At 40.9% G+C, this 26,596-nt stretch overlaps 2 protein-coding genes across 2 annotated transcripts in view; both read right to left on the reverse strand.

The window, feature by feature from the left end:
- LOC126190642 (calponin homology domain-containing protein DDB_G0272472-like) overlaps positions 1–19,960 on the reverse strand; it is a 1,063,014-nt gene extending 1,043,054 nt beyond the window's left edge. Inside the window, 1 exon segment of the mRNA XM_049931066.1 lies at positions 19,649–19,960. Within this exon segment, the coding sequence (XP_049787023.1) occupies positions 19,649–19,818 (170 nt within the window). The 5' untranslated portion in view covers positions 19,819–19,960.
- A 532-nt stretch (positions 19,961–20,492) lies between these two features.
- On the reverse strand, positions 20,493–23,401 carry LOC126162597 (UPF0545 protein C22orf39 homolog). Its single transcript, XM_049919208.1, has 4 exons — positions 23,293–23,401; positions 23,150–23,216; positions 22,907–23,071; positions 20,493–20,851 (listed from the first exon to the last, which is right to left on the reverse strand). Coding segments are annotated over exons 1-4 (462 nt in total). The 5' UTR covers positions 23,295–23,401; the 3' UTR covers positions 20,493–20,623.
- Positions 23,402–26,596: the final 3,195 nt, after the last annotated feature.

A 26,596-nucleotide genomic window follows, 5' to 3' on the forward strand; every position in this document is an offset into this window, starting at 1 on the left:
CTATCGCCTCATCCGCAAAACAGTATTCCTCGCTTACAGAGATATTTTCTAGCGAGGTAAACAAATCCCACTGCAGAGTGTACATTATCAATGGCATCCACGACACGATTCCAACATTTTTAATAACACTAACCAGACATTTCGAGGAGCAAACATGGACTCTCACCGTAAGTTATTGGCTACGAACTGCAGTTAAAACGAAATAAATTACAGAAGGATACAAGTTAAGAAGATCGAAACTGGATAAGCGAAAGATTAAAATTGAGTAACACACTATCGATGGCAAAAAAGGTTTATTTTGGTAGGCAACTAGATTCGGTCTACAATTTAGACTATCTTCAGGCTGCAAGCAGTGCCTTACACAGCAATACATATTAAGAGGGATTTCTGTATAAAAAGATGGTAACATGGTTAAAAACATCTAAAATAAAAGCTAAAATAATAAAATGTTATGCTCACGATGGTGGCTGACGGCGGTGGACGGAGGGACATCCGTTAGAACACGGATGTCAGAAGCTGAATAAGCCAGCCTTACTCGACAATATAATTATAGGGTGAGCCCCGCCCATTACGTAAGGTATGTTACATTAAATGGTGTATATTTTTCTTGTAAATTTCGACTATACCATTTAATGTAACATATCTCACATAATGGGTACCGGAACATAATTGGCTGTAAATAATGTAATGTTGCCTCTGATAGGCGAGGATTATGGCTTAATGTACACATTCTCGAGTAATGCTCCCATATTCAGAAGCTGACCTCCGTGTTCTTACGGATCTTGCGCCGTCCATCATCAGCCGCCATCATGGATGCAACATGTTTCGTTATTCCTGTAGCTTTTATTTTCCACGTTACACTCTTTGTGTAGAAATCCCTCTGAATACGTATTACTACTGTATTGCAGTGTTTACGGCCTGAAAGTGGTCTAAATTATAAACCGAAACCGGTTGCCAATCAAAATAAACATCTGTTGCGATGGAGACTATTTTAATGAATTTTAATAATTTACGCAGATCGCTGTTCACTTTCCGTGGAAAGAATGCTTTCTAAAATTTTATAATTGAAAGAACCACTTATTCTTGGGAACTTCAAGGAGAAGAATGCATTATAAATACGAGGGTTGGAACTTTAATAGTGGCAACTATTTATTTACAGCTCGTACAAAATAGGTAAGGGTTTCAAAGTTTTACTGACCTTCAAAGCAGTCACCAGCATTGGGTATAACCAGTTGCCAGCGATGTGGAAGTATTAGGATACTTTTAGCTGTGCCAGTTGTGTTGACAGTTCGAGCGGCGCGGTCTATTGCCCGCGACGAATTTGTAGCGGTTCTGAAGCGAATGCCGTGAGGTGTTTCCTTCAGTTTAGAAATCGAGTTAAACTTACGAGGGCGGGGGAGTGCAGTAGGTGGTATAGCACTTAGCAGCCCCATCAGTCAAACAAATCAGCAACAGCTTGACAGTACTTGCTTGAGCATTGTACTGCAAAATGATTGTCAGGTCCTGCTGAAAGTGTCATCACTTCTGTCTCTATGCTGTTCATTTTTGGAACACAACCTAGCTTCCATCAACTATTCCCGCAATAGAAAACTGCTCATCTTAATTTTGACACCTTCTTAGAAAAATCCCTTTGCAGCAACTGAAGTATTTCGGTCGAATCAGTAGATCATCATACCTCACGTCTCAAGCTAGGCTAGTTTCACTTAAAAGAATATCTCAATTACTATTAACTAGTTAACACATGGACAAAGACATCTCAATAACTTACACTATACTTTGCCTAAATGAAATCCAAATACAATTTTGTGAGCCTCTGATCAAACGGTATCATTTGAAGTAGATCGTGATAACATTGTTAGATTTTTATTTTGCCTTATTACTTGCAATGTTCCTATGTTTTTGGCCTTTCCACCTTTTTAACCCGATTAAAACAGTATATTACGACCACAAAGTCCATGCGACCAGAACCAGTATTTTGTGACCGATTCCCTCTGTCATCTGGATACATAGAATTACCTGCATTCTTGAACCGTAAGACACTTCGTAATTCTGACGCAGTTGTCTGACACCACGGGAGTGACGTCACTACCCACTGGGATAAAAACAGCAGCCTCAGGTGAAAGGTAGTGGCACTTGTGCGGGTGGTTGTGGTGAGAGTCTTTGCAGACGCTTTGGCGACGACAGATGTATGTATGGTTCTACGGTTGTGATGCACTGTTTTTGTCGAGGACTGACCCATGGAGGTACCAAAGCATTATAGTGCATCGATCTTATGTTGTTAGTTGCGTAGTATAACCATAGGCCAAGCATACTCAAAGTTTTTATTTGTCATTTAAAAAGTTAAAAGATCACCTCTAACAAACCATTTAAAGCGTGTAATTGCAACCCGGGACGACAAACGACTACAGGAATAAGTGAGAGTTGTGGATGTGGGAGTCTACGTTATTAGTGAGGCCTCAAATGAATGTCATTCAAAAAACACAAAATATGCAGATCTCAGGTGTTGTCTAGTTAAATAAAAAAAAGGGATATTAACAGCTACAGATGATCTTTGCTAGTTGGGCAGCAAAATAACAGACGATGCCCTAATAAAATACTGAATGGCAACCGTAAAACAATCGTTTCTTAATGCATTTGCCAATAATGTAGCCTTGCAAGGAAGTGAAATGTGGACGATGAACAGTACGGACAAGAAGAGAGTAGACACTGTCGAATGTGCTGCTAGAGAAGAATGCTCAAGATTAAATGGGTAGATCGAATAGCTGATGAGAGAGACACTGAACAGAATCGGCGAGAAAAGAAATCTATAGTAGAGCTTGTCTAAAAGAAAGCCTAGTTGATACCACGGATCCCGAGGCATCAAGGGATAGTCAATTTGGTAATGGAGGGGAAAGGTGTGTGTGGGGGTGGAGGGGGTCAGAGAGAAGAGAGGTTTACAAATTGTAGATGGACACCAGGACTTGAGCATACTAAGCAGATGGTATGGTCGCAATAGTTATGCAGAGATGAAGAGGCTTGCACAGGATAGACTACCGTGGAGAGCTGCATAAAACCAGTCTCCTAAATGCAGACAACAGCAACAAAAACCCAACAAGGAAACGCACGGTCCCAAGTTACTAAAAAAACTCTTTCGTATTGACGCGTTAATTTTTCTGTGTAATAGCCTAGTGTAAATTCGCAGTATGAATATTTGGAACTTTTAAGTGTTCAGTAACACAATATCACACGTCCTAGCAGTCTCATTGTGACCATGCATCATGAAGAAACGCATGGTCCTACATTCACGGTCTAGTAAGTACTGCGAGGCAGCATCACATGTACCGCTGCATTAAAATGAATGGACGTCTCTTCAAACCGTTGTGACATTTTTAAATGGCAGAATTAATGTCATACAAACGAATTTGTCTATTGTACGAAAGATATAAAAGTTTATACTAAGTTTATTGAGAAATAACTTAATAGCTGACGGCAGTTTACCATATTAATTGTAGAGTTTCACAAAAAGGAAGAAGGATGAATTGGTTACGTTGCGTAGAGATGGGGTCAAACTAAAATTGGACAGCGACTGAAGAAAATCGGCCTTGGCCTTTTCAAAGGAATCATCCCGACATTCGTCTTAACTTAGGTGAACCACAGAAGGCTTGAATCTGGATCGATCGGAAGACGCGGGTTTCAACCCCAATTGTCCCGATTATTATCTGGACAACAATTCTTATACTGAATTAAATTCTATAAAGACGGTGGGAGTTTAACTAGGAGAGTAGCAGGCGTCTTTATTGAATATGAAAAAGCTTCTGGTCGAGCATATAATGTGCTTTATTTCTTTAGTATCGTACACCTCTTAATGTCGCACGGGCATGAAAATACACTGATCAGCCAGAACATTACGACCACCCTCCTACTATCGATATAATCCCACCCCGGTGATAGCAGCGTCACGTGGCGAGGAATGATTGCTGGTCACCGCTCGACTGCTACGGTCGCAGGTTCGAATCCTGCCTCGGGCATGGATGTGTGTAATGTTCTTAGGTTAGTTAGGTTTAAGTAGTTCTAAGTTCTAGGGGACTGATGGCTACAGATGTTAAGTCCCATAGTGCTCAGAGCCATTTGAACCATTTGATTTCTAGTCAGCCACACGCACGATGCACGTAGTATCAGTGAGCGTGCTATCTGTGGGTAGAATGGGGAGGGAAAGCACGCGCTCAGTCTGAGCTTGATCGAGGGCAGATTGTGATGGACGGAGGCTCGGCACGACCATTTCGGAACTGCTCAACTTGTCGGGTGTTCGAGGAGTGTTGTGGTCAGTGTCTTCGACACGTGGCGAAACCAAGGTGAAACCACAACCAGAGGTCGTGGCAATGGGCGGCCACTACTCGTTACAGATGTCCGACGTCGTAGGTTAGCCGACTGGAAAAACGGGACAGGCGGCGAACTGTGGCGGAACTAACATCAGACAGTAATGCTGGACAGAGTACAATCGCGCTTGAACGCAACGACATCGGTAACTACGACTGAAATGGGCACGTGACCATCAGCGCTGGACGTTGGCGCAGTGAAAGAGCGTTGCATGGTCTGCTGAATCCCGATACCTTCTTCATCATGCCGCCAGGAGGGCGCGCATCCTTCGTCTTCCAGGGGAACAGCTCCTTAACACCTATACTGCGGGACGGAGACAAGCTGGCGGCGGCTATATTACGCTCTGGGACACATTTACGTGTGTATCGACAGGTCCAGCGGAGCTCGTGCAAGGCACCATTACGGCCAAGGAGTACAGTACACTGGTTGCAGGCCACTTATACCCCTTTATGACGATCATGTTTCCCGACGGTAGTAACATTTTTCAAGGACATAATGCGCCATGTCGCACGGCCACGAGTGTGATGGAGTGGTTCGAGGAACACAGTGGCGAGTTCCAGTTGACATGCTGGCTCCCAACACGCCAGATCTGAATCCGATCGAACATATGTTGGATGTGATCGAATGTGGCATCAGAGCTCATCGACCCCTCCCCAAAATTTACGGGAATTAGGTGACGTGTGTGTAACGGCCTACGGAAGTCTCACTGCTGCCATGCCACGACGCGTCGCCGATTTTATGCGTGCCAAAGATAGACGTATCGGCTATTAGGTAGGTGGTCATAATATTGTGACTGATTAGTGCATACCGGTATTACAGATCGGCAACGTATGAGCGCAATCCGATTTCCCCAATCCTCACAGTCCAACAATGCTACCTGCCCAGGGTGCGCACTGTTGCAAATTGACACACACACACACACACACACACACACACACACACACACACACACACACACACACACAGAGAGAGAGAGAGAGAGAGAGAGAGAGAGAGAGAGAGAGAGAGAGAGAGAGTGATTATCGGTTGCTCTTTAGCCAGCAGACAAGTTCATAAACGATACTCATTAATCCTAGAACGGTTCACAGAACTGTCTTTTGCGTTCTTTTGTCAAAAGATAGTCTTTTACTTAAGTTCGTCACCTATTAAATCGACAAATCTAAATTACAGTTATTTTCGTCATTCAAGAATCAATCTTTAATAGTCATAATGCAGTCCTAAACTATTACTGATTTCGTAACAACAGTTGCGCTGTCGCGGTACTACAAACCAAGAAAAATTACGGCAAAGCAGGCAGGAGTCTTACTTATGAATGACCTTCACAGAAAGAAAGAGGCTTTCCAAAGCACTTCATAGAAATACCTAAATTTAAATAAAAGTCCATGTACAGAACAATTAACAAAATGTTCATGAAAGAGAGCGAAAGCGAGAAGCGATTACGCTGAACAACTGATCTGGTATTGCTGTATCCATAGTGTTTCGTTAACAACTGTGAAAAATTAAAATATATAAATTATATAAATTACAGTTAGTAAGAATCACATTGTACGTAATAATAATATATGTATCATTAATCCACGATAATAAGTATGTGTGCAGCAATATCGCGTAACACGAGGCACAATATTTGCAGCGTGTACGGATGCGAATAAACTGAGACCCGTTGCGGGGAACACCTGATTACTGCTCGCTACACGGTTCGGATAAAAGTGGGATCACGAGAATGATGTCACGTTCTGGAGGGAGCTTGCATGAGTTGCGGGAAACAGAGCCCCGTGAGGGTGCCTCTTGGTGGACACAGCGCGAGATCTTACATCAATACGTGATAGGCCGCTTTATGTACAAGACAACCACTGCGGTATACTTCGTACCACTATACGCTAAATACACAAAAGTGTGTATTACAGAGCAAAGAATATGTGTGGTATATAATGACAGGTATCGCATCTGGGAACCAGTAACATGTGTCGCGGAGAACCATAACATGAGACTGGGGTTTGCTAAGCAAACATACTTCGGGCTGATACCCGGATTCAGATGATAGTTTTAATTTAGAACTGGATTAATTTGAGACTTTAGTCAGTACTTTATATAGGTAGAATTTATTGTGTTATGTAGTAAATGTAATTTTTCTTCTTTTCTTCTCGTTTATATGGTTTACGGAGCAGTTGTAGTCGCTGATCTTCGTACCACTGAAAATATGGATAATAGAAGTATTAGTGTCAGTGGTGTTGAGAAAGACTTGAAATCATTCCGAACAAAGCTCCGGGGCCCCATGGAATCCCTGTCAGATTCTACGCTGAATTTGCGGCTGGTTGTTTGGTTTCCGAAACGCATTTGACCAACTACCACACCTGCGCTTATTGTCAAAAGTACAGTCATATGGGTATCAAGTGAAATTTGTGACTTGAGGACCTTTTTGGTAGGTAGGACGCAGCATGTCAGGATGGAGAGTCATCGTCAAATGTAAAGTAATTTCAGGTATGCCCCAGGGAAGTGTGTTGGGATCCTTGCTGCTCATGTTGCATATTAATGATCTTGCCGACAATATTAATAATAATCTCAGACTTTTGCAGATGATCCAACAATGACGTACTGTCTGAAAGAAGTTGCGTAAATATTCAGTCAGATTTTGGTAAGATTTCAAAGTGGTGCAAAGTTTGGGAACTTACTTTAAATGTTGAAAAACGTAAAATTGTGCACTTCTCAAAACGAAGAAATGTAGTTTACTGTGACGATAATATCAATGAGTCACATCTGGAATTGGCCAACTCATACAAATAGCTGGCTGGAACACTTTGTAGGAATATGAAATGGAATCATCACATAGGCTCAGTCGTTCGTAAAGCAGTTCACAAACTACAGTTTACTGGTAGCAGTGGGGAAGAGCAACCAGTCAACATCGGAGATGAAATCACTCGTGCGACCGGTTCTAGAATGTTGCTCAAGTGTGTGTAACCCGTACCGTATAGGACTCTGTCTCTGAGCACTATGCAACTTAACTTTTGAGGTCATCAGTCGCATACAGGACTAACACAGGATATTGAACATAAACAAAGAAGGCAGCATACTGACCCGGCAGATTCTTGAAGCTAGACGCAAACTATCCCGAGAAAGTCCACTAACAAAGTTTCAAAAAGTCTTTAAATGATGACTCTAGGAATATGTTATAACCCCATACGTATCGTACACATGGGGATCGCGAGAATAAGATTATTGCAAGGACAGAGGCATTCAAACATTCTCCCTGCGCTCCATACGTGAAACCCTAATAAGTGGTACAATGGGACGTATCCTCTGCCATGCACTTCACGCTGGTTTGCAGAGTACAGATGAAGAAATAAATAAATATCCAGACAAATGTGTTTGTCCCACATGGTCCGCGTGGCCGCACAAAGTAAACTGAGCTGTTGTGTACTCCTTCCACGCAGACTGCCTTATAACGGATGCTTGCAGTTTCTCGCACTTGCCGCCGTACAGCGGCGGTGACAGGGAAGAAGGAGCCCAGTTCCCTGGCCTGGGAAGCGGGATGCTGCGTGGGAACACGGACTGCCGCCCACGCGGCTGCCAGACAAAACACTCATTAACATTCCCGCACGGGTACAAAGCGCGCACGCTACAACAACCAAAACGGGCTTCATTCACATTCCACTCGTCGATCTAACGGCAACTGCTTACACCACGCGAGTCGCATGTTCCTGCAAGCTCAACCAGCTGGTCGACAGCCATGAAGTGCAAATGGAGCTCCCACTGAGCCGCTTTAGGTACTTAGTCCCTATGTTTACCAGTCTTCTAGTCTGATTTAAAATAGTTGGTACTGACAGCTAGCGGGATGAACTGCCCCGATCTCCAATACACTGTCCCTGTCAATTCTCAAGCAGAAAATCTTCAAGAAAAAACGAAACGCAGGCCCTAATTAAAACTAAAAACAGATTTCTGGCATGCTTCGAGACGCTACAGAGATCTATACAATACGTGAATTTCAGAATGTGTACGTCATGTCAGGTCTTACACTTCATTAACGGTCTTGGTTATGAGATAGAACAATACCATGATCACAATCAAGTGCGCCATCTATTAAAGAAACCAAACGGCATCACCGTTGAGTTAAACCACCGTACGAATGGTTCAAATGGCTCTGAGCACTACGGGACTTAACATCTGTGGTCATCAGTCCCCTAGAACTTAGAACTACTTAAACCTAACTAACCTAAGGACATCACACACATCCATGCCCGAGGCAGGATTCGAACCTGCGACCGTAGCGGTCACGCGGTTCCAGACTGAAGCGCCTAGAACCGCACGGCCACATCGGCCGGCCGCCATACATGGGTTGTAGACGAGAGAATGGTAACCCTATCGGAGACGAGGAAGAAGCTGTTGCAACGTGGAAACAGTTACTATGAAAAGTTGTATTCTGGTACTAACAACAGCACGGGAAGTCAAACAGTTGAGAAACTTACAACGGAACCTATACTCTTACGCGCGCTATTCAACACCTGAAGAACTCTAAATCCCTTGGTCTATATAGTGTATCTGGTGAGATGATCAAGGATTGACAGAAAATCCTAGGAAGTTCTGGTCTTACGTTAAATCAGTAAGTGGCTCGAAACATCATGTCCAGACACTCCGGGATGATGATGGCATTGAAACAGAGGATGACAAGCGTAAAGCTGAAATACTAAACACCTTTTTCCAAAGCTGTTTCACAGAGGAAGACCGCACTGCAGTTCCTTCTCTAAATCCTCGCACCAACGAAAAAATGGCTGACATTGAAATAAGTGTCCAAGGAATAGAAAAGCAACTGGAATCACTCAACAGAGGCAAGTCCACTGGACCTGACGGGATACCAATTCGATTCTACACAGAGTACGCGAAATAACTTGCCCCCCTTCTAACAGCCGTGTACCGCAAGTCTCTAGAGGAACAAAAGGTTCCAAATGATTGGAAAAGAGCACAGGTAGTCCCAGTCTTCAAGAAGGGTCGTCGAGCAGATGCGCAAAACTATAGACCTATCTCTCTGACGTCGATCTGTTGTAGAATTTTAGAACATGTCTTTTGCTCGAGTATCATGTCGTTTTTGGAAACTCAGAATCTACTATGTAGGAATCAACATGGATTCCGGAAACAGCGATCGTGTGAAACCCAACTCGCTTTATTTGTTCATGAGACCCAGAAAATATTAGATACAGGCTCCCAGGTAGATGCCATTTTCCTTGACTTCCGGAAGGCGTTCGATACAGTTCCGCACTGTCGCCTGATAAACAAAGTAAGAGCCTACGGAATATCAGACCAGCTGTGTGGCTGGATTGAAGAGTTTTTAGCAAACAGAACACAGCATGTTGTTCTCAATGGAGAGACATCTACAGACGTTAAAGTAACCTCTGGCGTGCCACAGGGGAGTGTTACGGGACCATTGCTTTTCACAATATATATAAATGACCTAGTAGATAGTGTCGGAAGTTCCATGCGGCTTTTCGCGGATGATGCTGTAGTATACAGAGAAGTTGCAGCATTAGAAAATTGTAGCGAAATGCAGGAAGATTTGCAGCGGATAGACACTTGGGTGCAGGGAGTGGCAACTGACCCTTAACATAGATAAATGTAATGTATTGCGAATACATAGAAAGAAGGATCCTTTATTGTATGATTATATGATAGCGGAACAAACACTGGTAGCAGTTACTTCTGTAAAATATCTGGGAGTATGCGTGCGGAACGATTTGAAGTGGAATGATCATATAAAATTAATTGTTGGTAAGGCGGGTTCCAGGTTGAGATTCATTGGGAGAGTCCTTAGAAAATGTAGTCCATCAACAAAGGAGGTGGCTTACAAAACACTCGTTCGACCTATACTTGAGTATTGCTCATCAGTGTGGGATCCGTACCAGATCGGGTTGACGGAGGAGATAGAGAAGATCCAAAGAAGAGCGGCGCGTTTCGTCACAGGGTTATTTGGTAACCGTGATAGCGTTACGGAGATGTTTAACAAACTCAAGTGGCAGACTCTGCAAGAGAGGCGCTCTGCATCGCGGTGTAGCTTGCTCGCCAGGTTTCGAGAGGGTGCGTTTCTGGATGAGGTATCGAATATATTGCTTCCCCCTACTTATACCTCCCGAGGAGATCACGAATGTAAAATTAGAGAGATTAGAGCGCGCACAGAGGCTTTCAGACAGTCGTTCTTCCCGCGAACCATACGCGACTGGAACAGGAAAGGGAGATAATGACAGTGGCACGTAAAGTGCCCTCCGCCACACACCGTTGGGTGGCTTGCGGAGTATAAATGTAGATGTAGATGTAGATGAATGAGGCAGGAAGGTGCCGCATTCAATGTGTACAAGAATATGAGAAACTGGGGAGTGGCTGTCGTATTTTATGGCGCTCTTGTCTTGGTTGTTTATGTCTGGAAGTTCTTACGCGAGCAGCGCAGACCAGGGCAGAAAGGAGCAGTGTGTTCGATGGTGCGCAGTAATGTTCCAGTGTGCGAATGCACAAGTCAATAGAGATGGAAAACGAGGAACGCCATCCAAACGCAGCGGGCACGAACGAACCGTTTCCTTTGATGTACCGACACTGCGCGGTACTTGGTCGTTGGTTGCGCAGAGAGGCGCAGTTTGACGTCCAGACTGGACGCGATGCGTCAAACCTCTTTCCTTGAATCTGGGAGGCACTGTCGGGGCTTCGGCAACTTTGTGAGTCATTTGACGTTCTTAGCTGAGAATGAGAGGTTGTCATTGGAAAAGTTTGTGCCGTTTTGTTAAGGAGTTATTCTGACTTCTCGTACTGCGCTGATACGTTTGTGTTTGGTATTATTAGTGCAATGTGTTTCTTATAGTCGGAAATTTAATATTGTTTTTATTTTTCTATCAGTTATGGATATAACAAATTTACGATAAGGTCATTGTTTCTTGCAATTAGCGAAGATAATGTTGTCGACAATAAATTTCTCACAGCTGTTTGGTTTCATTGCGGAGTACGTGCGGTGTCCTGTGTGCGGACAGCATATGAAGTTGACCACGCTGCTGCATCTCGGACCAGGTCCCTGTATATGCGGTGTTGTCAGCGGGATAACATGGGGCGATCCATTCGTCAGGGTTCCTGGTTCCAGAATTCTAGTTTGACCAGTAGTGAGATCGTTTTAATAAAGAATTGTTTTGTTATCAGCCGATATCGATTTCTGTGCGCAAGAGACCGAACTTGTAGAGACCGTCGTGTTTTGGACTGATGTTCTTTTTGCCGGGAAGTTTTCTCTGAATATATTAGGGGAACTTGGGAAGGAGGGGGGGAGGGGGGTTGTAGTGGAAATAGACGAGTCTCAATTTGGAAAAATGATATTTTGGAGAGGTGGTCCTTGTGTGAGTGCTGCTGTGTCAGAGGCTGCGTTTTCAGACGTTTTTCGGGTTGTTGAGTGTAGGACGAAGCAGGTATTAGTGGATTTGACTGAGGAGGGTACAACTGCAGTTTGATGCTTTTTTTTAATACAGTGATTTAGGGAAACACGGGTTCAACCCTTAATGGCGAATCACAGTAGTCAGTTTCAGGATTACACTAATGGTGCTTATACGAATATAACGGAAGTATTGGGGAGAGTTGTGCTGCTCTATGGAGCGGGTGGAGCTGCTCTTCCATGCTGTAGTCACATGTAGATGGATACCTCTGGAAGAAGATTGTACGGGATAATTTTTGTCCATTTCGCAGTTTTCTGAAAGCTGTAGGGAAAATGTGTAGGACGAGGGTTTTTAGATTTATACGTTTTGGAGGTTGTTTGGTGGTGGTGTCTGGTGGGGGGGGGGGGGGGGGGAGGGGGAGGCGGTTAGTAGCTTTTAGGTTTTTGAAGTATTAGATTTTTTTGTTTATTTTACTTTGGGTATTGTGTTTAGTGGGAATGCTGGGAATTTTTTGTTTTGTAGGTGTGGGTGTTATTTAAGAGAGAGAGAGAGGACCAGATTTGGGTTTTGGTGGCTCTGGTTAGTATTCTTTTGTAGTTTTATTTCTTTTTATTCTAGTATGTATGTTATGTGTATTTATGTTTACAGTTGTTTGTGTGTAAGGAAATTAGTAATTATGCAATTTTAATGAATTTCGGGGTTTTTCTTATTAGTTTTTTGTAATTGTCGTCGGTAGATGCCGTGGATATTGGTTTAATATCGCTGATGCCGTTAAAATTTATACTATTGGGTTCTGATTTGTGTGCTGGTTTGTTGGAATCAAGGGATTCGTTTGAGCTATATAGGTCAAGTGAAATTTGCGGTACTGGTTTTCGAGCTGTGCGTGGGTTTTTGGTACTGAAGATTTCCTTTGAGCTGTAGAGATCTAGTGTAGTTTACGATGCCCATGGTTTTCTTTTTCACGTGGCTGCGCTGGATGTTGGGACGCTTGAAATAGGAGCGACAGTCATCTTAATGACTTCACAGGTCATAGCTGATGAGATGGTCCTGCAATTTTCGGTTCTGCCCAGTTCGCCAGTGACTGCGTTGCAAGCTTCTTGTAGTCAGAGGCATCTGAGGTTTCTAGGCCGTGGATCCGACACAGCAGCGTCGAACTGTCGACGCAAGAGTGGTCAACGTCCGTTACAGTGGTCCAGCATACAGCCAACACTAAGCAGTCCGAACAGGGTAGCAATCATTCAGTGCTGTAGCTACTCGACATGCCCCTGTCCCTGCTCACTGGAGTGTAACGTCCATCTTAAATTCATTTATTTTATATACTCGTCACTGCATATCTTTCATGAGCCAGAATGTCAAGACATAATCAACCTATTTCGTGTTGAGTAATCGTTCTATAACAATCAGATTTACCCGCACATTGATATTGCGCCCTTTGATGTCCACGAAACAACGATGACACTTGATTTCGTTTCCATATGATGACTGTCCTACCCCCATGAACCATGGACCTTGTCGTTGGTGGGAAGATTTGCGTGCCTCAGCGATACAGATGGCCGTACCGTAGGTGCAACCACAACGGAGGGGTAGCAGCCTTTTCAGTAGTTGCAGGGGCAACAGTCTGGATGATTGATTGATCTGGCCTTGCAACACTAACCAAAACGGCCTTGCTGTGCTGGTACTGCGAACGGCTGAAAGCAAGGGAAACTACAGCCGTAATTTTTCCCGAGGGCATGCAGCTTTACTGTATGATTAAATGATGATGGCGTCCTCTTGGGTAAAATATTCCGGAGGTAAAATAGTCCCCCATTCGGGTCTCCGGGCGGGGACTACTCAAGAGGACGTCGTTATCAGGAGAAAGAAAACTGGCATTCTACGGATCGGAGCGTGGAATGTCAGATCCCTAAATAGGGCAGGTAGGTTAGAAAATTTAAAAAGGGAAATGGATAGATGGAAGTTAGATATAGTGGGAATTAGTGAAGTTCGGTGGCAGGTGAATACAGGGTTATAAATACAAAATCAAATAGGGGTAATGCAGGAGTAGGTTTAATAATGAATAAAAAATGGGAGTGCGGGTAAGCTACTACCAACAGCATAGTGAACGCATTATTGTGGCCAAGATAGACACAAAGCCCATGCCTACTACAGTAGTACAAGTTTATATGCCAACTAGCTCTGCAGATGATGAAGAAATTGATGAAATGTATGATGAGATAAAAGAAATTATTCAGGTAGTGAAGGGAGACGAAAATTTAATAGTCATGGGTGACTGGAATTCGAGAGTAGGAAAAGAGAGAGAAGGAAACATAGTGGGTGAATACGGATTGGGGGAGAGAAATGAAAAAGGAAGCCGTCTGGTAGAATTTTGCACAGAGCATAACTTAATCATAGCTAACACTTGGTTCAAGAATCATAAAAGAAGGTTGTATACATGGAAGAAGCTTGGAGATACTGACTGGATTCAGATAGATTATATAATGGTAAGACAGAGATTTAGGAACCAGGTTTTAAATTGTAAGACATTTCCAGGGGCAGATGTGGACTCTGACCACAATCTATTGGTTATGAACTGTAGATTAAAACTGAAGAAACTGCAGAAAGGTGGGAATTTAAGGAGATGGGACCTGGATAAACTGACTAAACCAGAGGTTGTACAGAGTTTCAGGGAGAGCATAAGGGAACAATTGACAGGAATGGGGGAAAGAAATACAGTAGAAGAAGAATGGTAGCTTTGAGGGATGAAGTAGTGAAGACAGCAGAGGATCAATTAGGTAAAAAGACGAGGGCTAGTATAAATCCTTGGGTGACAGAAGAAATACTGAATTTAATTGATGAAAGGAGAAAATATAAAAACGCAGTAAATGAAACAGGCGAAAGGGAATACAAACGTCTTCAAAATGAGATCGACAGGAAGTGCAAAATGGCTAAGCAGGGATGGCTAGAGGACAAATGTAAGGATGTAGAGGCTTATCTCACTATGGATAAGATAGATACTGCCTACAGGAAAATTAAAGAGACCTTTGGAGAAAAGAGAGCCACTTGTATGAATATGAAGAGCTCAGATGGAAACCCAGTTCTAAGCAAAGAAGGAAAAGCAAAAAGGTGGAAGGAGTATATTGAGGGTCTATACAAGGGTGATGTACTTAAGGACAATGTTATGGAAATCGAAGAGGGTGCAGATGAAGACGAAATGGGAGATAAGATACTGCGTGAAGAGTTTGACAGAGCACTGAAAGACCTGAGTCGAAACAAGACCCCGGGAGTAGACAACATTCCATTAGAACTACTGCCTGCCTTGGGAGAGTCAGTCATGACAAAACTCTACCATCTGGTGAGCAAGATGTACGAGACAGGCGAAATACCCTCAGACTTCAAGAAGAATATAATAATTCCAATCCCAAAGAAAGCAGGTGTTGACAGATGTGAAAATTACCGAACTATCAGTTTAATACGTCACAGCTGCAAAATACTAACGCGAATTCTTTACAGACGAATGGAAAAACTGGTAGAAGCCGACCTCGGGGAAGATCAGTTTGGATTCCGTAGAAATGTTGGAACACGTGAGGCAATACTGACCCTACGACTTATCTTAGAAAATAGATTAAGGAAAGGCAAACCTACATTTCTAGCATTTGTAGACTTAGAGAAAGCTTTTGTCAATGTTGACTGGAATACTCTTTCAAATTCTAAAGGTGGCAGGGGTAAAATACAGGGAGCGAAAGGCTATTTACAATTTGTACAGAAACCAGATGGCAGTTACAAGAGTCGAGGGACATGAAAGGGAAGCAGTGGTTGGGAAGGGAGTAAGACAGGGTTGTAGCCTCTCCCCGATGTTATTCAATTTGTATATTGAGCAAGCAGTAAAGGAAACAAAAGAAAAATTTGGAGTAGGTATTAAAATCCATGGAGAAGAAATAAAAACTTTCAGGTTCGCTGATGACATTGTAATTCTGTCAGAGACAGCAAAGGACTTGGAAGAGCAGTTGAACGGAATGGAGAGTGTCTTGAAAGGAGGAATAAGATGAACATCAACAAAAGCAAAACGAGAATAATGGAATGTAGTCGAATTAAGTCGGGTGATGCTGAGGGAATTAGATTAGGAAATGAGACACTTGAAGTAGTAAAGGAGTTTTGCTATTTGGGGAGCAAAATAACTGATGATGGTTGAAGTAGAGAGGATATAAAATGTAGACTGGCAATGGCACGGAAAGCGTTTCTGAAGAAGAGAAATGTGTTAACATCAAGTATAGATTTAAGTGTCAGGAAGTCGTTTCTGAAAGTATTTGTATGGAGTGTAGCCATGTATGGAAGTGAAACATGGACGATAAATAGTTTGGACAAGAAGAGAATAGAAGCTTTCGAAATGTGGTGCTACAGAAGAATGCTGAAGATTAGATGGGTAGATCACATAACTAATGAGGAGGAATTTAATAGAATTGGGAGGAAGAGGAGTTTGTGGCACAAATTGACAAGAAGAAGGGACCGGTTGGTAGGACATGTTCTGAGGCATCAAGGGATCACAAATTTAGCGTTGGAGGGCAGTGTGGAGGGTAAAAATCGTAGAGGGAGACCAAGAGATGAATACACTAAGCAGATTCAGAAGGATGTAGGTCGCAGTAAGTACTGGGAGATGAAGAAGCTTGCACAGGATAGAGTAGCATGGAGGGCTGCATCAAACCAGTCTCAGGACTGAAGACGACAACAACAACAACAACGATGATGACTGTCTTAGTGTGGCGTAGAACTGATCTTTCCAATCTTATAAGTGAGGCTGGTGTTCAGTCTATGCTTGACACCCTCTCCCCAAGCCATCTGGCTCATTGTTACATAGGTCCTCCGTTCATTGCGTGTTACTACAATGTTTAAGTGGGGAACGTCCGACCGATATCTGTCGTAAGACAAATCTACCACAGAAAACAGTTACAAACGTTAAGCGTATGAAGAGGAACTAGCAGCTAATGTTTACAGCTGCCAGAAACTGCTTACAGGCGATACATTTATTAAAGGACAATTGTAACAAAACACAAAAGTACTTTGTGAAAAAACAGACAGATGACAATTAACAAATATGGAAGTTATAAAATGTGTGCGTCAACAGATTCGAGTCCAGACGAGATTGACAGCACGATCGGCAGTTAAACAGCGGAACCAGTCACGACTATCAAGTAACCAGCACAAAATATCGATGTTGGGGGGACTGCATTGAATTAAAATTTTTCCATGCAAATGAAGCCTCACTGAGGATCAAGAAAAATTTAAGTGCCAATTATTGGGCACGGAAACCTAGAGCAAAACGAGGACATCTTCCTAGTAGGCACCTTTCACAATGAGACTGCTTACGCCCTGTCTTGTGCAGCAATCGTTGAATGTGCAACGGTATTTCGCATTTCAGGGTGACAGAGTTACTTTTAGGTCTTCTCGAAAAATGTTCAGAGAACCACTATTATTGCATTTCAGAAACATTTGCAGAGCCACAATTTTAGACGTGTTATTATACGGGTACCATCAGCCCTAAGAAGGACATTTACTTTTTAATGGTGTAAGTACAGTTTTCACACAAAGATTCAGGTGAAGAAGCTACAATATGTTTCTGTGTGTTTCTAACTGCCCGCACACGAACTGCAGCAAAGAGATTGACGACACGTTCCTAAATGGCAGCTCTTGCCATCGACAGGTGACGTAGCTAAATACAGATAAATCGGCACGTTTTCAGTGCGCTGACAATGGCCTGGTAACTCGAAAAATGTTTGCAGTGCGTGAGGAAGACTGCACGTAGCTAAATCATAAGGCGGCCAAGACAGGCATAAAGGCTATCGGCAAGGCGCTTCTCGCTCACGCAGTTAATTTTAATCGGTCGCTGTGAAGTATACTGCTGCTGGATGGAAATTAATGGAGGTAAGTGTGTTTCATCCTACTGAATGGGAGACTCCAAATTCTTAAAGATCACCTCAAAGTGAAGACCTTTGTTCACTGTATTACCTGATCTCCAGATACAAAGGCATTGCACGTCACAATGAAATGTCGTCCACCCGAAGGCTAGTTTGAACGCTACAGGCCTTTACTAGTCATGGAGCTGGTGGTGGGATCCAGCATTCCTACGACCTTTCAAACTGCGGTACCCAACAAGTTCTAGGGAGACCTATAGTTCAACGTGGATTCTAAATCACAGCGCAGCCTGATATCTGTCCTAATCACAAATCATTGCCAGAAATTGGAAGAAAAACTCGGGTCGGCTAAAAATTGAAACCCACACTTTTTTATTTATAGTTTGCAACTTACCCACTGTGTGGATAACATTCCTGACGGTGAAGACGGCTTCTTGCATACATACAAAGCACTAACGTGTCTAATACTGTCCCGTAATAACTTTGATAGGAATGATATCAGTGACAACAGTTGCATTTGGTTGTTTTCTGAGTTGATTTTGCTCATAACACGGCTTTGAAGGCACATTCAAAATTTGTATAGATAGCACTAATTTTGTCACACAATGACTCCATTGCGACAGAGGTGCCAACAAAAAAGTTTCAAAATTTATCAGTTTTACCTATTTTTATTTCATGCTGCAAGTAACAGTTGTTACGAAGAGGCGACAGTATTTTTCGTAATCTGTCAGCCGGATTTTTACTGACTGATCAAGTGCCTCGTCGTGCGAGCGACTATGCTCACAAAAAAACTTAAATTTCCAAGGTAACATGTTGAGCTCTGATGTTCTGTTAACATAGCCAAGATTTTCGGTAGAAAAGGGTAGTAGATGGGGGCACTATCACCGTCACACACACACACACACACACACACACACACACGTACGTACGGTATCGCGGTTAATTCTTACTTCATGAAATCCTTGTGTTAAATATTTTACGCGACATATACCTTGCTGGTCTCCCGTCGAACAGTATGGATTTTTCACACAATTCTCGCGCAAAAATCTCAGGTACCGTACTTCGTACATCCTCAAAAAATCTGTAGATGAGATAATATGACTTAAAAGGAAGAACTGTTCGTAAACCGCAATGATGCAGTCTTCCTTCCCAATATTATACGATACGGTGTAACTGATATTATGATACTACGCATTAGTCGGTCTTCCACCTATTTCCATTCTATCAGTTCCGAAACGCTGGCACTACGCGAAATGATAACTTCGGATGACTCAATAAAACTGCCACAAATTCATGTGCAGAATTCCCAGTTCCTGTGAACTGCATTTCCGCCTTTGGCAATTGTTGAGCGACTAACGGAATTTTAACATAACAATGCTACAATACAATAGCCATTTCTTGCAAAATCTCTGAACCTGACGAAGTAGCCGTGGCTTCTTCTCGTTATTACTGCATTAGTTCTATCAACAAAATCCAAAATTACCTTTCGTCACAGAAATGCTGTGACCCATTCCGCACATCTGCGTTCATCGATTGGTGGTAAACAAAATGAAACAGATCCAGATGAAATAAGTCTTCAGCAACGAATATGCTAGCCAAAATGTTCTCAGCCTTCATGCATTTTCTTTCAGATGCTACTGTAAAGCAAACGCCTAACCAAATACTGATAAGTAGATTTTACACGGGTACAGACATTAAGCACATGTGCGCAAGACAAAAACGAGCACTTCCGATTTTTCTAATGTAATGACATTTTGTGGAAAGTTCAGTTTTTACTAAAATCAAGCACTCATATGTAGTTTATTTCCCAGTATGGAACCACAAGCCAAACATCACTATCAAGGCAAATCAACGACAATGCAAACACAAAGCTCTTAAAACCCACCAAATTTCAACATAAAAAAACCTCCTTGTTTGGGAAACATTTACTTTCTTGAACAAGAAACAGCTATTTGTAGTAAACTTTTATGAATATGAGAAATGTCATTTAACAGCTTTGAAACTTTCTACATGATTACTTACTTCTGATTCAAGTACTGTAGAGTCCAGTCAACAATTTCTCCGACAATTTCATCTTCACGCAGAAAATATCCAGCAACTCTAACGGGCAATTGGTCATCTGGATTCACGGTAGCCGCGAAATCATCGAAGAACTTTTTGTAAACAGACAGATAATCGTCGGTGTCTGCCATGGCATAACACTAAAGAACCAGAACAAAGTTTCGACGGCAAGACAGATACTTCAAAGCCTGCACTTGAGGTAATGGTGTACAGAAAGTGACGAATCTCAAAGCTGCAGCATTGCTAATACTTGACAGTATTGCTTGCTTCTCAACAAGAACCACACACAACACCTCACTGACGCATCGTTTTGCTCAAACTGGTGTTATACTCTGAGTGTTTATACCACTACTCATACAGCCAACCTTACGTAAGACGCGGGTCGGAATCGTACTCGATAGTCACGTTTCGCGCAAGTTAGTACTTTCTCACGCTAAACACTAGAAAAGTTTGCAGCGTACTTATTTTGGCTATTCACGCATGTATTTCATGATAAAATCGCTATATCAGCTGTTTCCAGTGATTTTACGAACTTGTTTGCTTTTGCCAGTTGGTACTCCTGCTGGGAATTGTTCTTTCAAATGTTTCGTGCTGTGCTCGATTTGATGCATGTGAATGTGTTTTTGTTATTGGATGACACAGGCACAACAGATGCCAGCAATGCTGTTATGATCGAGATTATGATTTTGTAAATGCGTACATTATGTATACGAATGAAATTTAACGCGAGGCGTGCGCTGGTAAAATATGCGCAAGTGCTTCCCACATACAGTTTGCCAAGCAATGGTAAAAGAAATGAATTAGATAGGTTTTAATAATTTATTTGTTCGCTAAAATTATTTAGTGGAGGGTAATTTTTTCCACGTGGACGACATTAACCCTCTCACACTATAATAATGAGCGACAGTCAGTTTAACCATTGGTTTAACGTAAATTTCACGATATCACACACAATGTTCTTTCTGGTTCTTTGAAAGCTTTTGGATCATTAAGTTCTTTCGCTTTATGTGCTAAGTACGTGTCTTTGTACTCATTCTGCATCCATTCTGGAAGAGGTTTATTCCAGTCTTCTGGAGGTGCATCCCTTTTCTCCCAAATGTCGTTGTCGATATGTGCCTTCAAGCGTTCATATCGGCGCTTCTTCTCGCTTTTTATTAGCTCATCCTGCAAGAATAAATGAAACCAATTTCGGCATTTTCTTCTGTTTGAAATTACGACATAAACACGTAGTACTAAGTGTATCCTTAATTTATTATTATTAAATTCTCATAATGGGGTGTTACTGAAGTACTGCCACTCTTATTACACTTTGCAAATGACAAAATCTGGTACAACAAAATGCACCAACGTCCAAGCTGTGTGCAGATGTATTTCCTGATGTGCACTGATAAGGGAGCAAGTGAGTTTCATTCGATTCAGTGTGTGTCCAGTAACCTGTAACTGCCTTACTTTCATTTCTTAGTGTTTAATGCATGAACACTATCGTATCAGCAACGCACCAATTTTTGATCTGAGAAGAGATAGTGGCCCTAATTTCATGATAAACCAACATATCATTTTGGTGTCAAGATGCTAAATTATGTTATATATATGCTGATGACAATGAGCACTTAAAAACAAAGACAGACAAGGTCTAGATGTATGTCGAATTATAATGCACATTAAAAATCTGTCTTTCAGCAAACAAGTAGGAAATCACAACAGTACGAACAAGGAAGCTATGTACAATTTCTTGGCTGTCACTTAACAAATATCATATCTGAATTCCTTTTACTGTAAATGAGTTGGTAAGGTTTTAATGGCTTAAACAGCAGTCTCATAATTTTCAGCAACACAAGTAAGAGATTACGCTCAAGTATAACTTAGGGTACATTTTAACTTCAAGTGTCCGCAGACGACATGGGAGAGTAAAATGCATGAGGTTCTTATTTGTCAGGCAAATATGGTCTTCTGCATAATGAGACTTCTAAAGGAAAGTGAAGCAAGATAAAGTGTGCCTTAGTCCTTTTCTGGACTATTCCTGGTCAGTGTGGAACTTGTATCAATCACATCTAATTTCAGACCTTGAAAAGTTCAAAGAATAACAGTAAAATGTCCCCTAAAATTTTTAATGTTTCAGTAGTGGCACAGCTAAGGTAAAGAACTTGAGATCAAGCTTATTACAAAATTTGAGGAAATGTCATGCTGACCAGATATGAAAGGTTAGTTGCATACCACTTTCTCAAAATTGAGGGTATGCAACACCATAAAATGTCTTAACCTGCAGCAAGTCAGTGGGCACATTTTACTGTATAAGTAAAAGAAGAAAAATTAGTTTTTACTGTCGTGTTGACAATGTGGTCATTAGAGGCAGAGCACATGCTTGAACTGAGGAAGAATGGGGAATGTAATTGGCTGTATCTTTTTGAAGGACCCATTCTGGCATTTGCCTTAAGTGATTAAGGAGAGCAGCCTCCTACCAAATATACATCCATGTCCTACCACTGCACCTCCTCCTTGTTAAGGACACAAATGTGGAACAAATTACTAAAATAAGTCTTAAATTACTGTATGAAATATTACAGTAAACACACCCCTGAAAATAAAGTGAAGAAGGTGTATTATAATTTTGCATAGTTTCAGCCTTATATTCAGGTGGAAACCCAAAAGCTTTTCATCTGCAGTATGTGTTAGGAAGGAAACAACATTTATACATGCAGCTTACTACAAAAGTTATTTCTGTGATTTGTTTCTTTGGAAGATGTTGGGTTTGTTTTGCATTCCTTAATTACAACATAGCAAGTTCAACTTACATTTTGCAAGTTAGTGTTCTTACAGGAATTTAAATTAGGCCTGTGGTTGGTGGGCATAGCAACAAGATAATATGGTATGAACATTTATTTTTGGCTGGCAGTTTCAATTAGGACTTCTTTTTAAATTACAAACGAAATACACAATTCTGTGTTGTTTGCAGCGTCATTAGCTCACTATTATCCACAATAAATTATACAGACACACCAGAGTTACACCAAATATGAGTAAAATTTATAACTACCTGCCCCCCACCCCCCACACAAAATAATAAAGCATTTGGTTTTGATTACAGATGAGGCCTTTTGTAAAAGGTTATGTAAGCACCTGTTTCGCGTGTTTGTTCTACCTACAGGTTGAACTTCTAAATTGGTGATATTAATTTTGAATACACCTGAAGGTTTATTTATGCTAAACGGTATTACTTACGCATGCTTTAAAATTTTTGCTGTCTCTCCAGCGGACACAGTTTTCATAATCGTGTTTCCACTGAGAACAGTCAACGAATTTTCCGAAAACGAAATATTGATGAAATCTTCCTTTAAAGCTCGCACAGTCGCTATATTCATCATCATAAATTTCACATGGACGTATCTGAAAAGCAAAGTGTTCTGCAAATTACATTTGATTTTGAAACACTCATATTAAGTATATAGGTTATGGCAATAGTACCATCCATGCATCTTTGGGACTGTTTGCTTCATCAGCCTTCTCCATTAGCACAGGTTTCTCGTACTGCCTGTGGGAGGAAATATTTATTTAAAAGGGCATTATTCCGTATTCGAAAATTTCGCGAATACCAGAGATTAACTTACATTCAGAATTGATGAGGTATCGTTATGCGAGTCTTTACAAGAGTTCGACCGTACTGACATCAATTACGCAAAAAGGTTGTTCAGAAAATATTATTGGCGTCGTATATAGAGTATTACAAACTATTTTACAAATAAAGCAATTTTAATGCAGTGTTTGTAATATATTTTTTTAAATGTGCATAGTCACCAAAATACTTCTCTGGTATATTCTGTGATCTTACAAAAGCATTCGCCTCTGTAAACCATGCCCTGTTGCTTTTCAAACTCAACAGGTATGGAATAAGGGATTGGTTTGAATGATATCTCTTGCAGAGGAAACAAAAGCTAGGAATCAAATCAAATGGAGTGGATCCCTTCTTCGAGTGGAAAAACTGTGTCACAAGGTTTTCCTCAAGGCTCAATCCTTCGACCCATTTTATTCCTGTTCTATGTAAATGACTTGCCTCTCAATATAAATACTCATTTAACTTAGTTTGCAGATGATACTTCTGCCCTAATTGAAAATGAAAACTCTGACAATATACCACAGAGTGTCATGAATACGTTAAGTAACCTGGAAACATGGTTCAGTCAAAATGGCTTAAGGCTAAACATTTCAAAAACCCACATGATGAGTTTTAAAACCAAACATTCAAAAACTGAAGAAATCTGTGTCACTCACAACAATAAAAAAAAAAAATGGAAGAACTTGACTGATTCAGGTTCCTGGGAATAAACTTAGAACTTTGAGTTGGAATTCGCATATAGAATATCTAACAAATAAATTAAACAGCCTTGCATTTGCAATGGTAACTTTAGCCTGTGGCATGATATGGCCACAAGGAAAATAGCATATTATAGCTACTTTGAATCGGTTATTCCGTTTGGCATAATTTTTTGGGGAAACTCGGGAAATGTTACACGAATTTTAAAGTTATAAAAAAGAATCATTCGCAACATGTGCTCTGCAATGCATCATGTCGATCATTATTTAAAGACCTAATAATATTAACTGCCCCCCTCTTTATACATCTTTGAGGTGGTTCTTTTCCTACGCAGCAGAGCTGATCTATTAAAAAATAAAAAGAGAGAGAGAGAGAGATCATTTTGAACACTCATATGACACGACACATAAAGAGAGCTTTATGCTCATCTCTCATCACTTAAAACTGCGTGCTCAGACTCCTCAGTATATAGCCATGAAAATTCACAACCCAATAAAAGGGTGTGGCATAATGAATATGATGATAAATATTTTAAAAGGCAAGTTACGTGATTTTCTAATTGAACGATGCTACTACTCTGTGGAAGATTTCATGAAGGACAGAGTGATAGTTTGAGCTGGATCCCTAAAACGGAATAAAAATTTATGGTAATTATAGTAGATGTTAATACTGTAAATTTCATGAATTTCAAGTAAGTAACCGCTCCACAAAGTATTATTGCAACTGTTACAAAATTTTAAATAAGCAAATTGTAACCTTGACATGTCTCCTATACATCAGACATATGTTCTTAAATTGTGTACATTATGAAATGAATAAAACACATTTCACATGCAACTCTCTCTGCGACCAAATGCAGGCTTCTTGTTATCTGAGAAACTACTGCAGCTTGTGCCGTTTTAACATCATTTTATTCATGCCTATATCCCCTGTTGAAAAAAAAAAAAATTATCACTTCCATCCATTACTGAACCGACTACTATTCCACTACTGTGCATCAGAATGTATCTTATGAACTGATGCCTTTCTGTAGCCAAGTTCTGCCATAAAGTTATGTTTCCCCACTTCAATTCAGTAGCACTTCATTAATGACTCGAGCCACATGTCTAATCTTAAAACATTCTTCTGTAGTGCCACATTTCAAAAGATTCTGTTCTTTTTCTGTCTGGACTTCTTATTGTCCCAATTTCATTTCTGTACGAGATTACTCTCCAGAAATTTGCCATCATGAAATACTGCCAAACACGAATTTATATTAGATGTTAAGATATTACTCTTTCATGTTATTTGCAGTGTGCATTTTATGTAATTTCTATGTTGGCCTTCCTCAGTTATTTTGCTGCCCAAATAGCAAAACTCATTGCCTACCTTTAGTGTCTCATTGCCAGATTTAATTTCCTTAGCATCACCTGATTTAATTTGACTACAGTACGATACCCTTATTTTACTATTGTTGATTTTTCATCTGATAATCTCTTTTCAAAATCATTCCTTTCAACTGCTCTTCCAAGTTCTGTGCCCGCTTCGCAGAATTACGTTGACATTGACAAACCTCAAAGGTTTCATTTCTTTTCCATGAACTTTAATTACATTTCCAAATTTCTCCTTGGTTTCCTTTGCTGATAGCTCACACCACAGATCGAATTACACTGAGGATAGGTTACAGTGCTGTCTCACACTCTTCTCATCTTTGCTTCCCTTTCATGTCCTTCGAGTCTTATAATTGCAGTCGGGTTTCAGTGCAATCAGTAAATAACCTGTCGCACCTTGTATTTTATCTGTACTACCTTCAATATTTCAAACATTTAATCAATTTGTAAAGAAATAGATTGAATGTTGACAGCTTATGTTAGATGCCAATTGTTGTTCATTAGCTATATTAGGCAAGCCCAGTAGCAGACATTTTTCTGCCAACTTGAACTGTAAAAGAGATCATAAAATCAAGAATGTAGGATTTTGCTGGAGTCCATTTCAATGAAATTCTCCTGGAGGTGCTGCTCCTGATTCAGCTGTGTAGAGAGAGTGGGAACATACCTTTTCATTCTTCAGTTTTCAGACATACTATAGTGTGATTTTAAACCAGTAGAATTTTATAAATCTGTAGTAAGGTAATATTCTTGTTTGCATTTCTACTAATGTGTGTAATATATTTTAGGAGTACAGGAGACCACTCACCGAATAGCAGAAGCATTGATTTGTCGTCAACAGGCACACACTAAAGACTAAAGACTGAAAGCTTTGCTAGCTTTCAGACACATGATGAGTGTTTGGCACTACTTTGTTTGTAAGAAACATGTAATATGTATGTAACCGACATTCTCATTACAATATCTCACTAATAACAAAATTATTTAGATGAACAAATTTTTTTCTTTGGAAACAATAATGCAGTATTTGAGTGGCGATAATAATAATAACTGTAAACTTTTTATAATAGAATTTTGTGTACATTTTACATTAGTAACATCCTTCTCAAATAATCCAAAAAATATTGTACACAAGTAAACTGTTTAAGGAGAAAGGTACCTAATTTTTGGACACAAGCTACAATCATTTAATTTATGCAGTGGATATGCAGAGGATCTGTGGCTCAGTTTCAA

This window comes from Schistocerca cancellata, chromosome 1, assembly GCF_023864275.1.
Source record: "Schistocerca cancellata isolate TAMUIC-IGC-003103 chromosome 1, iqSchCanc2.1, whole genome shotgun sequence".
Lineage (NCBI taxonomy): Eukaryota > Metazoa > Arthropoda > Insecta > Orthoptera > Acrididae > Schistocerca > Schistocerca cancellata.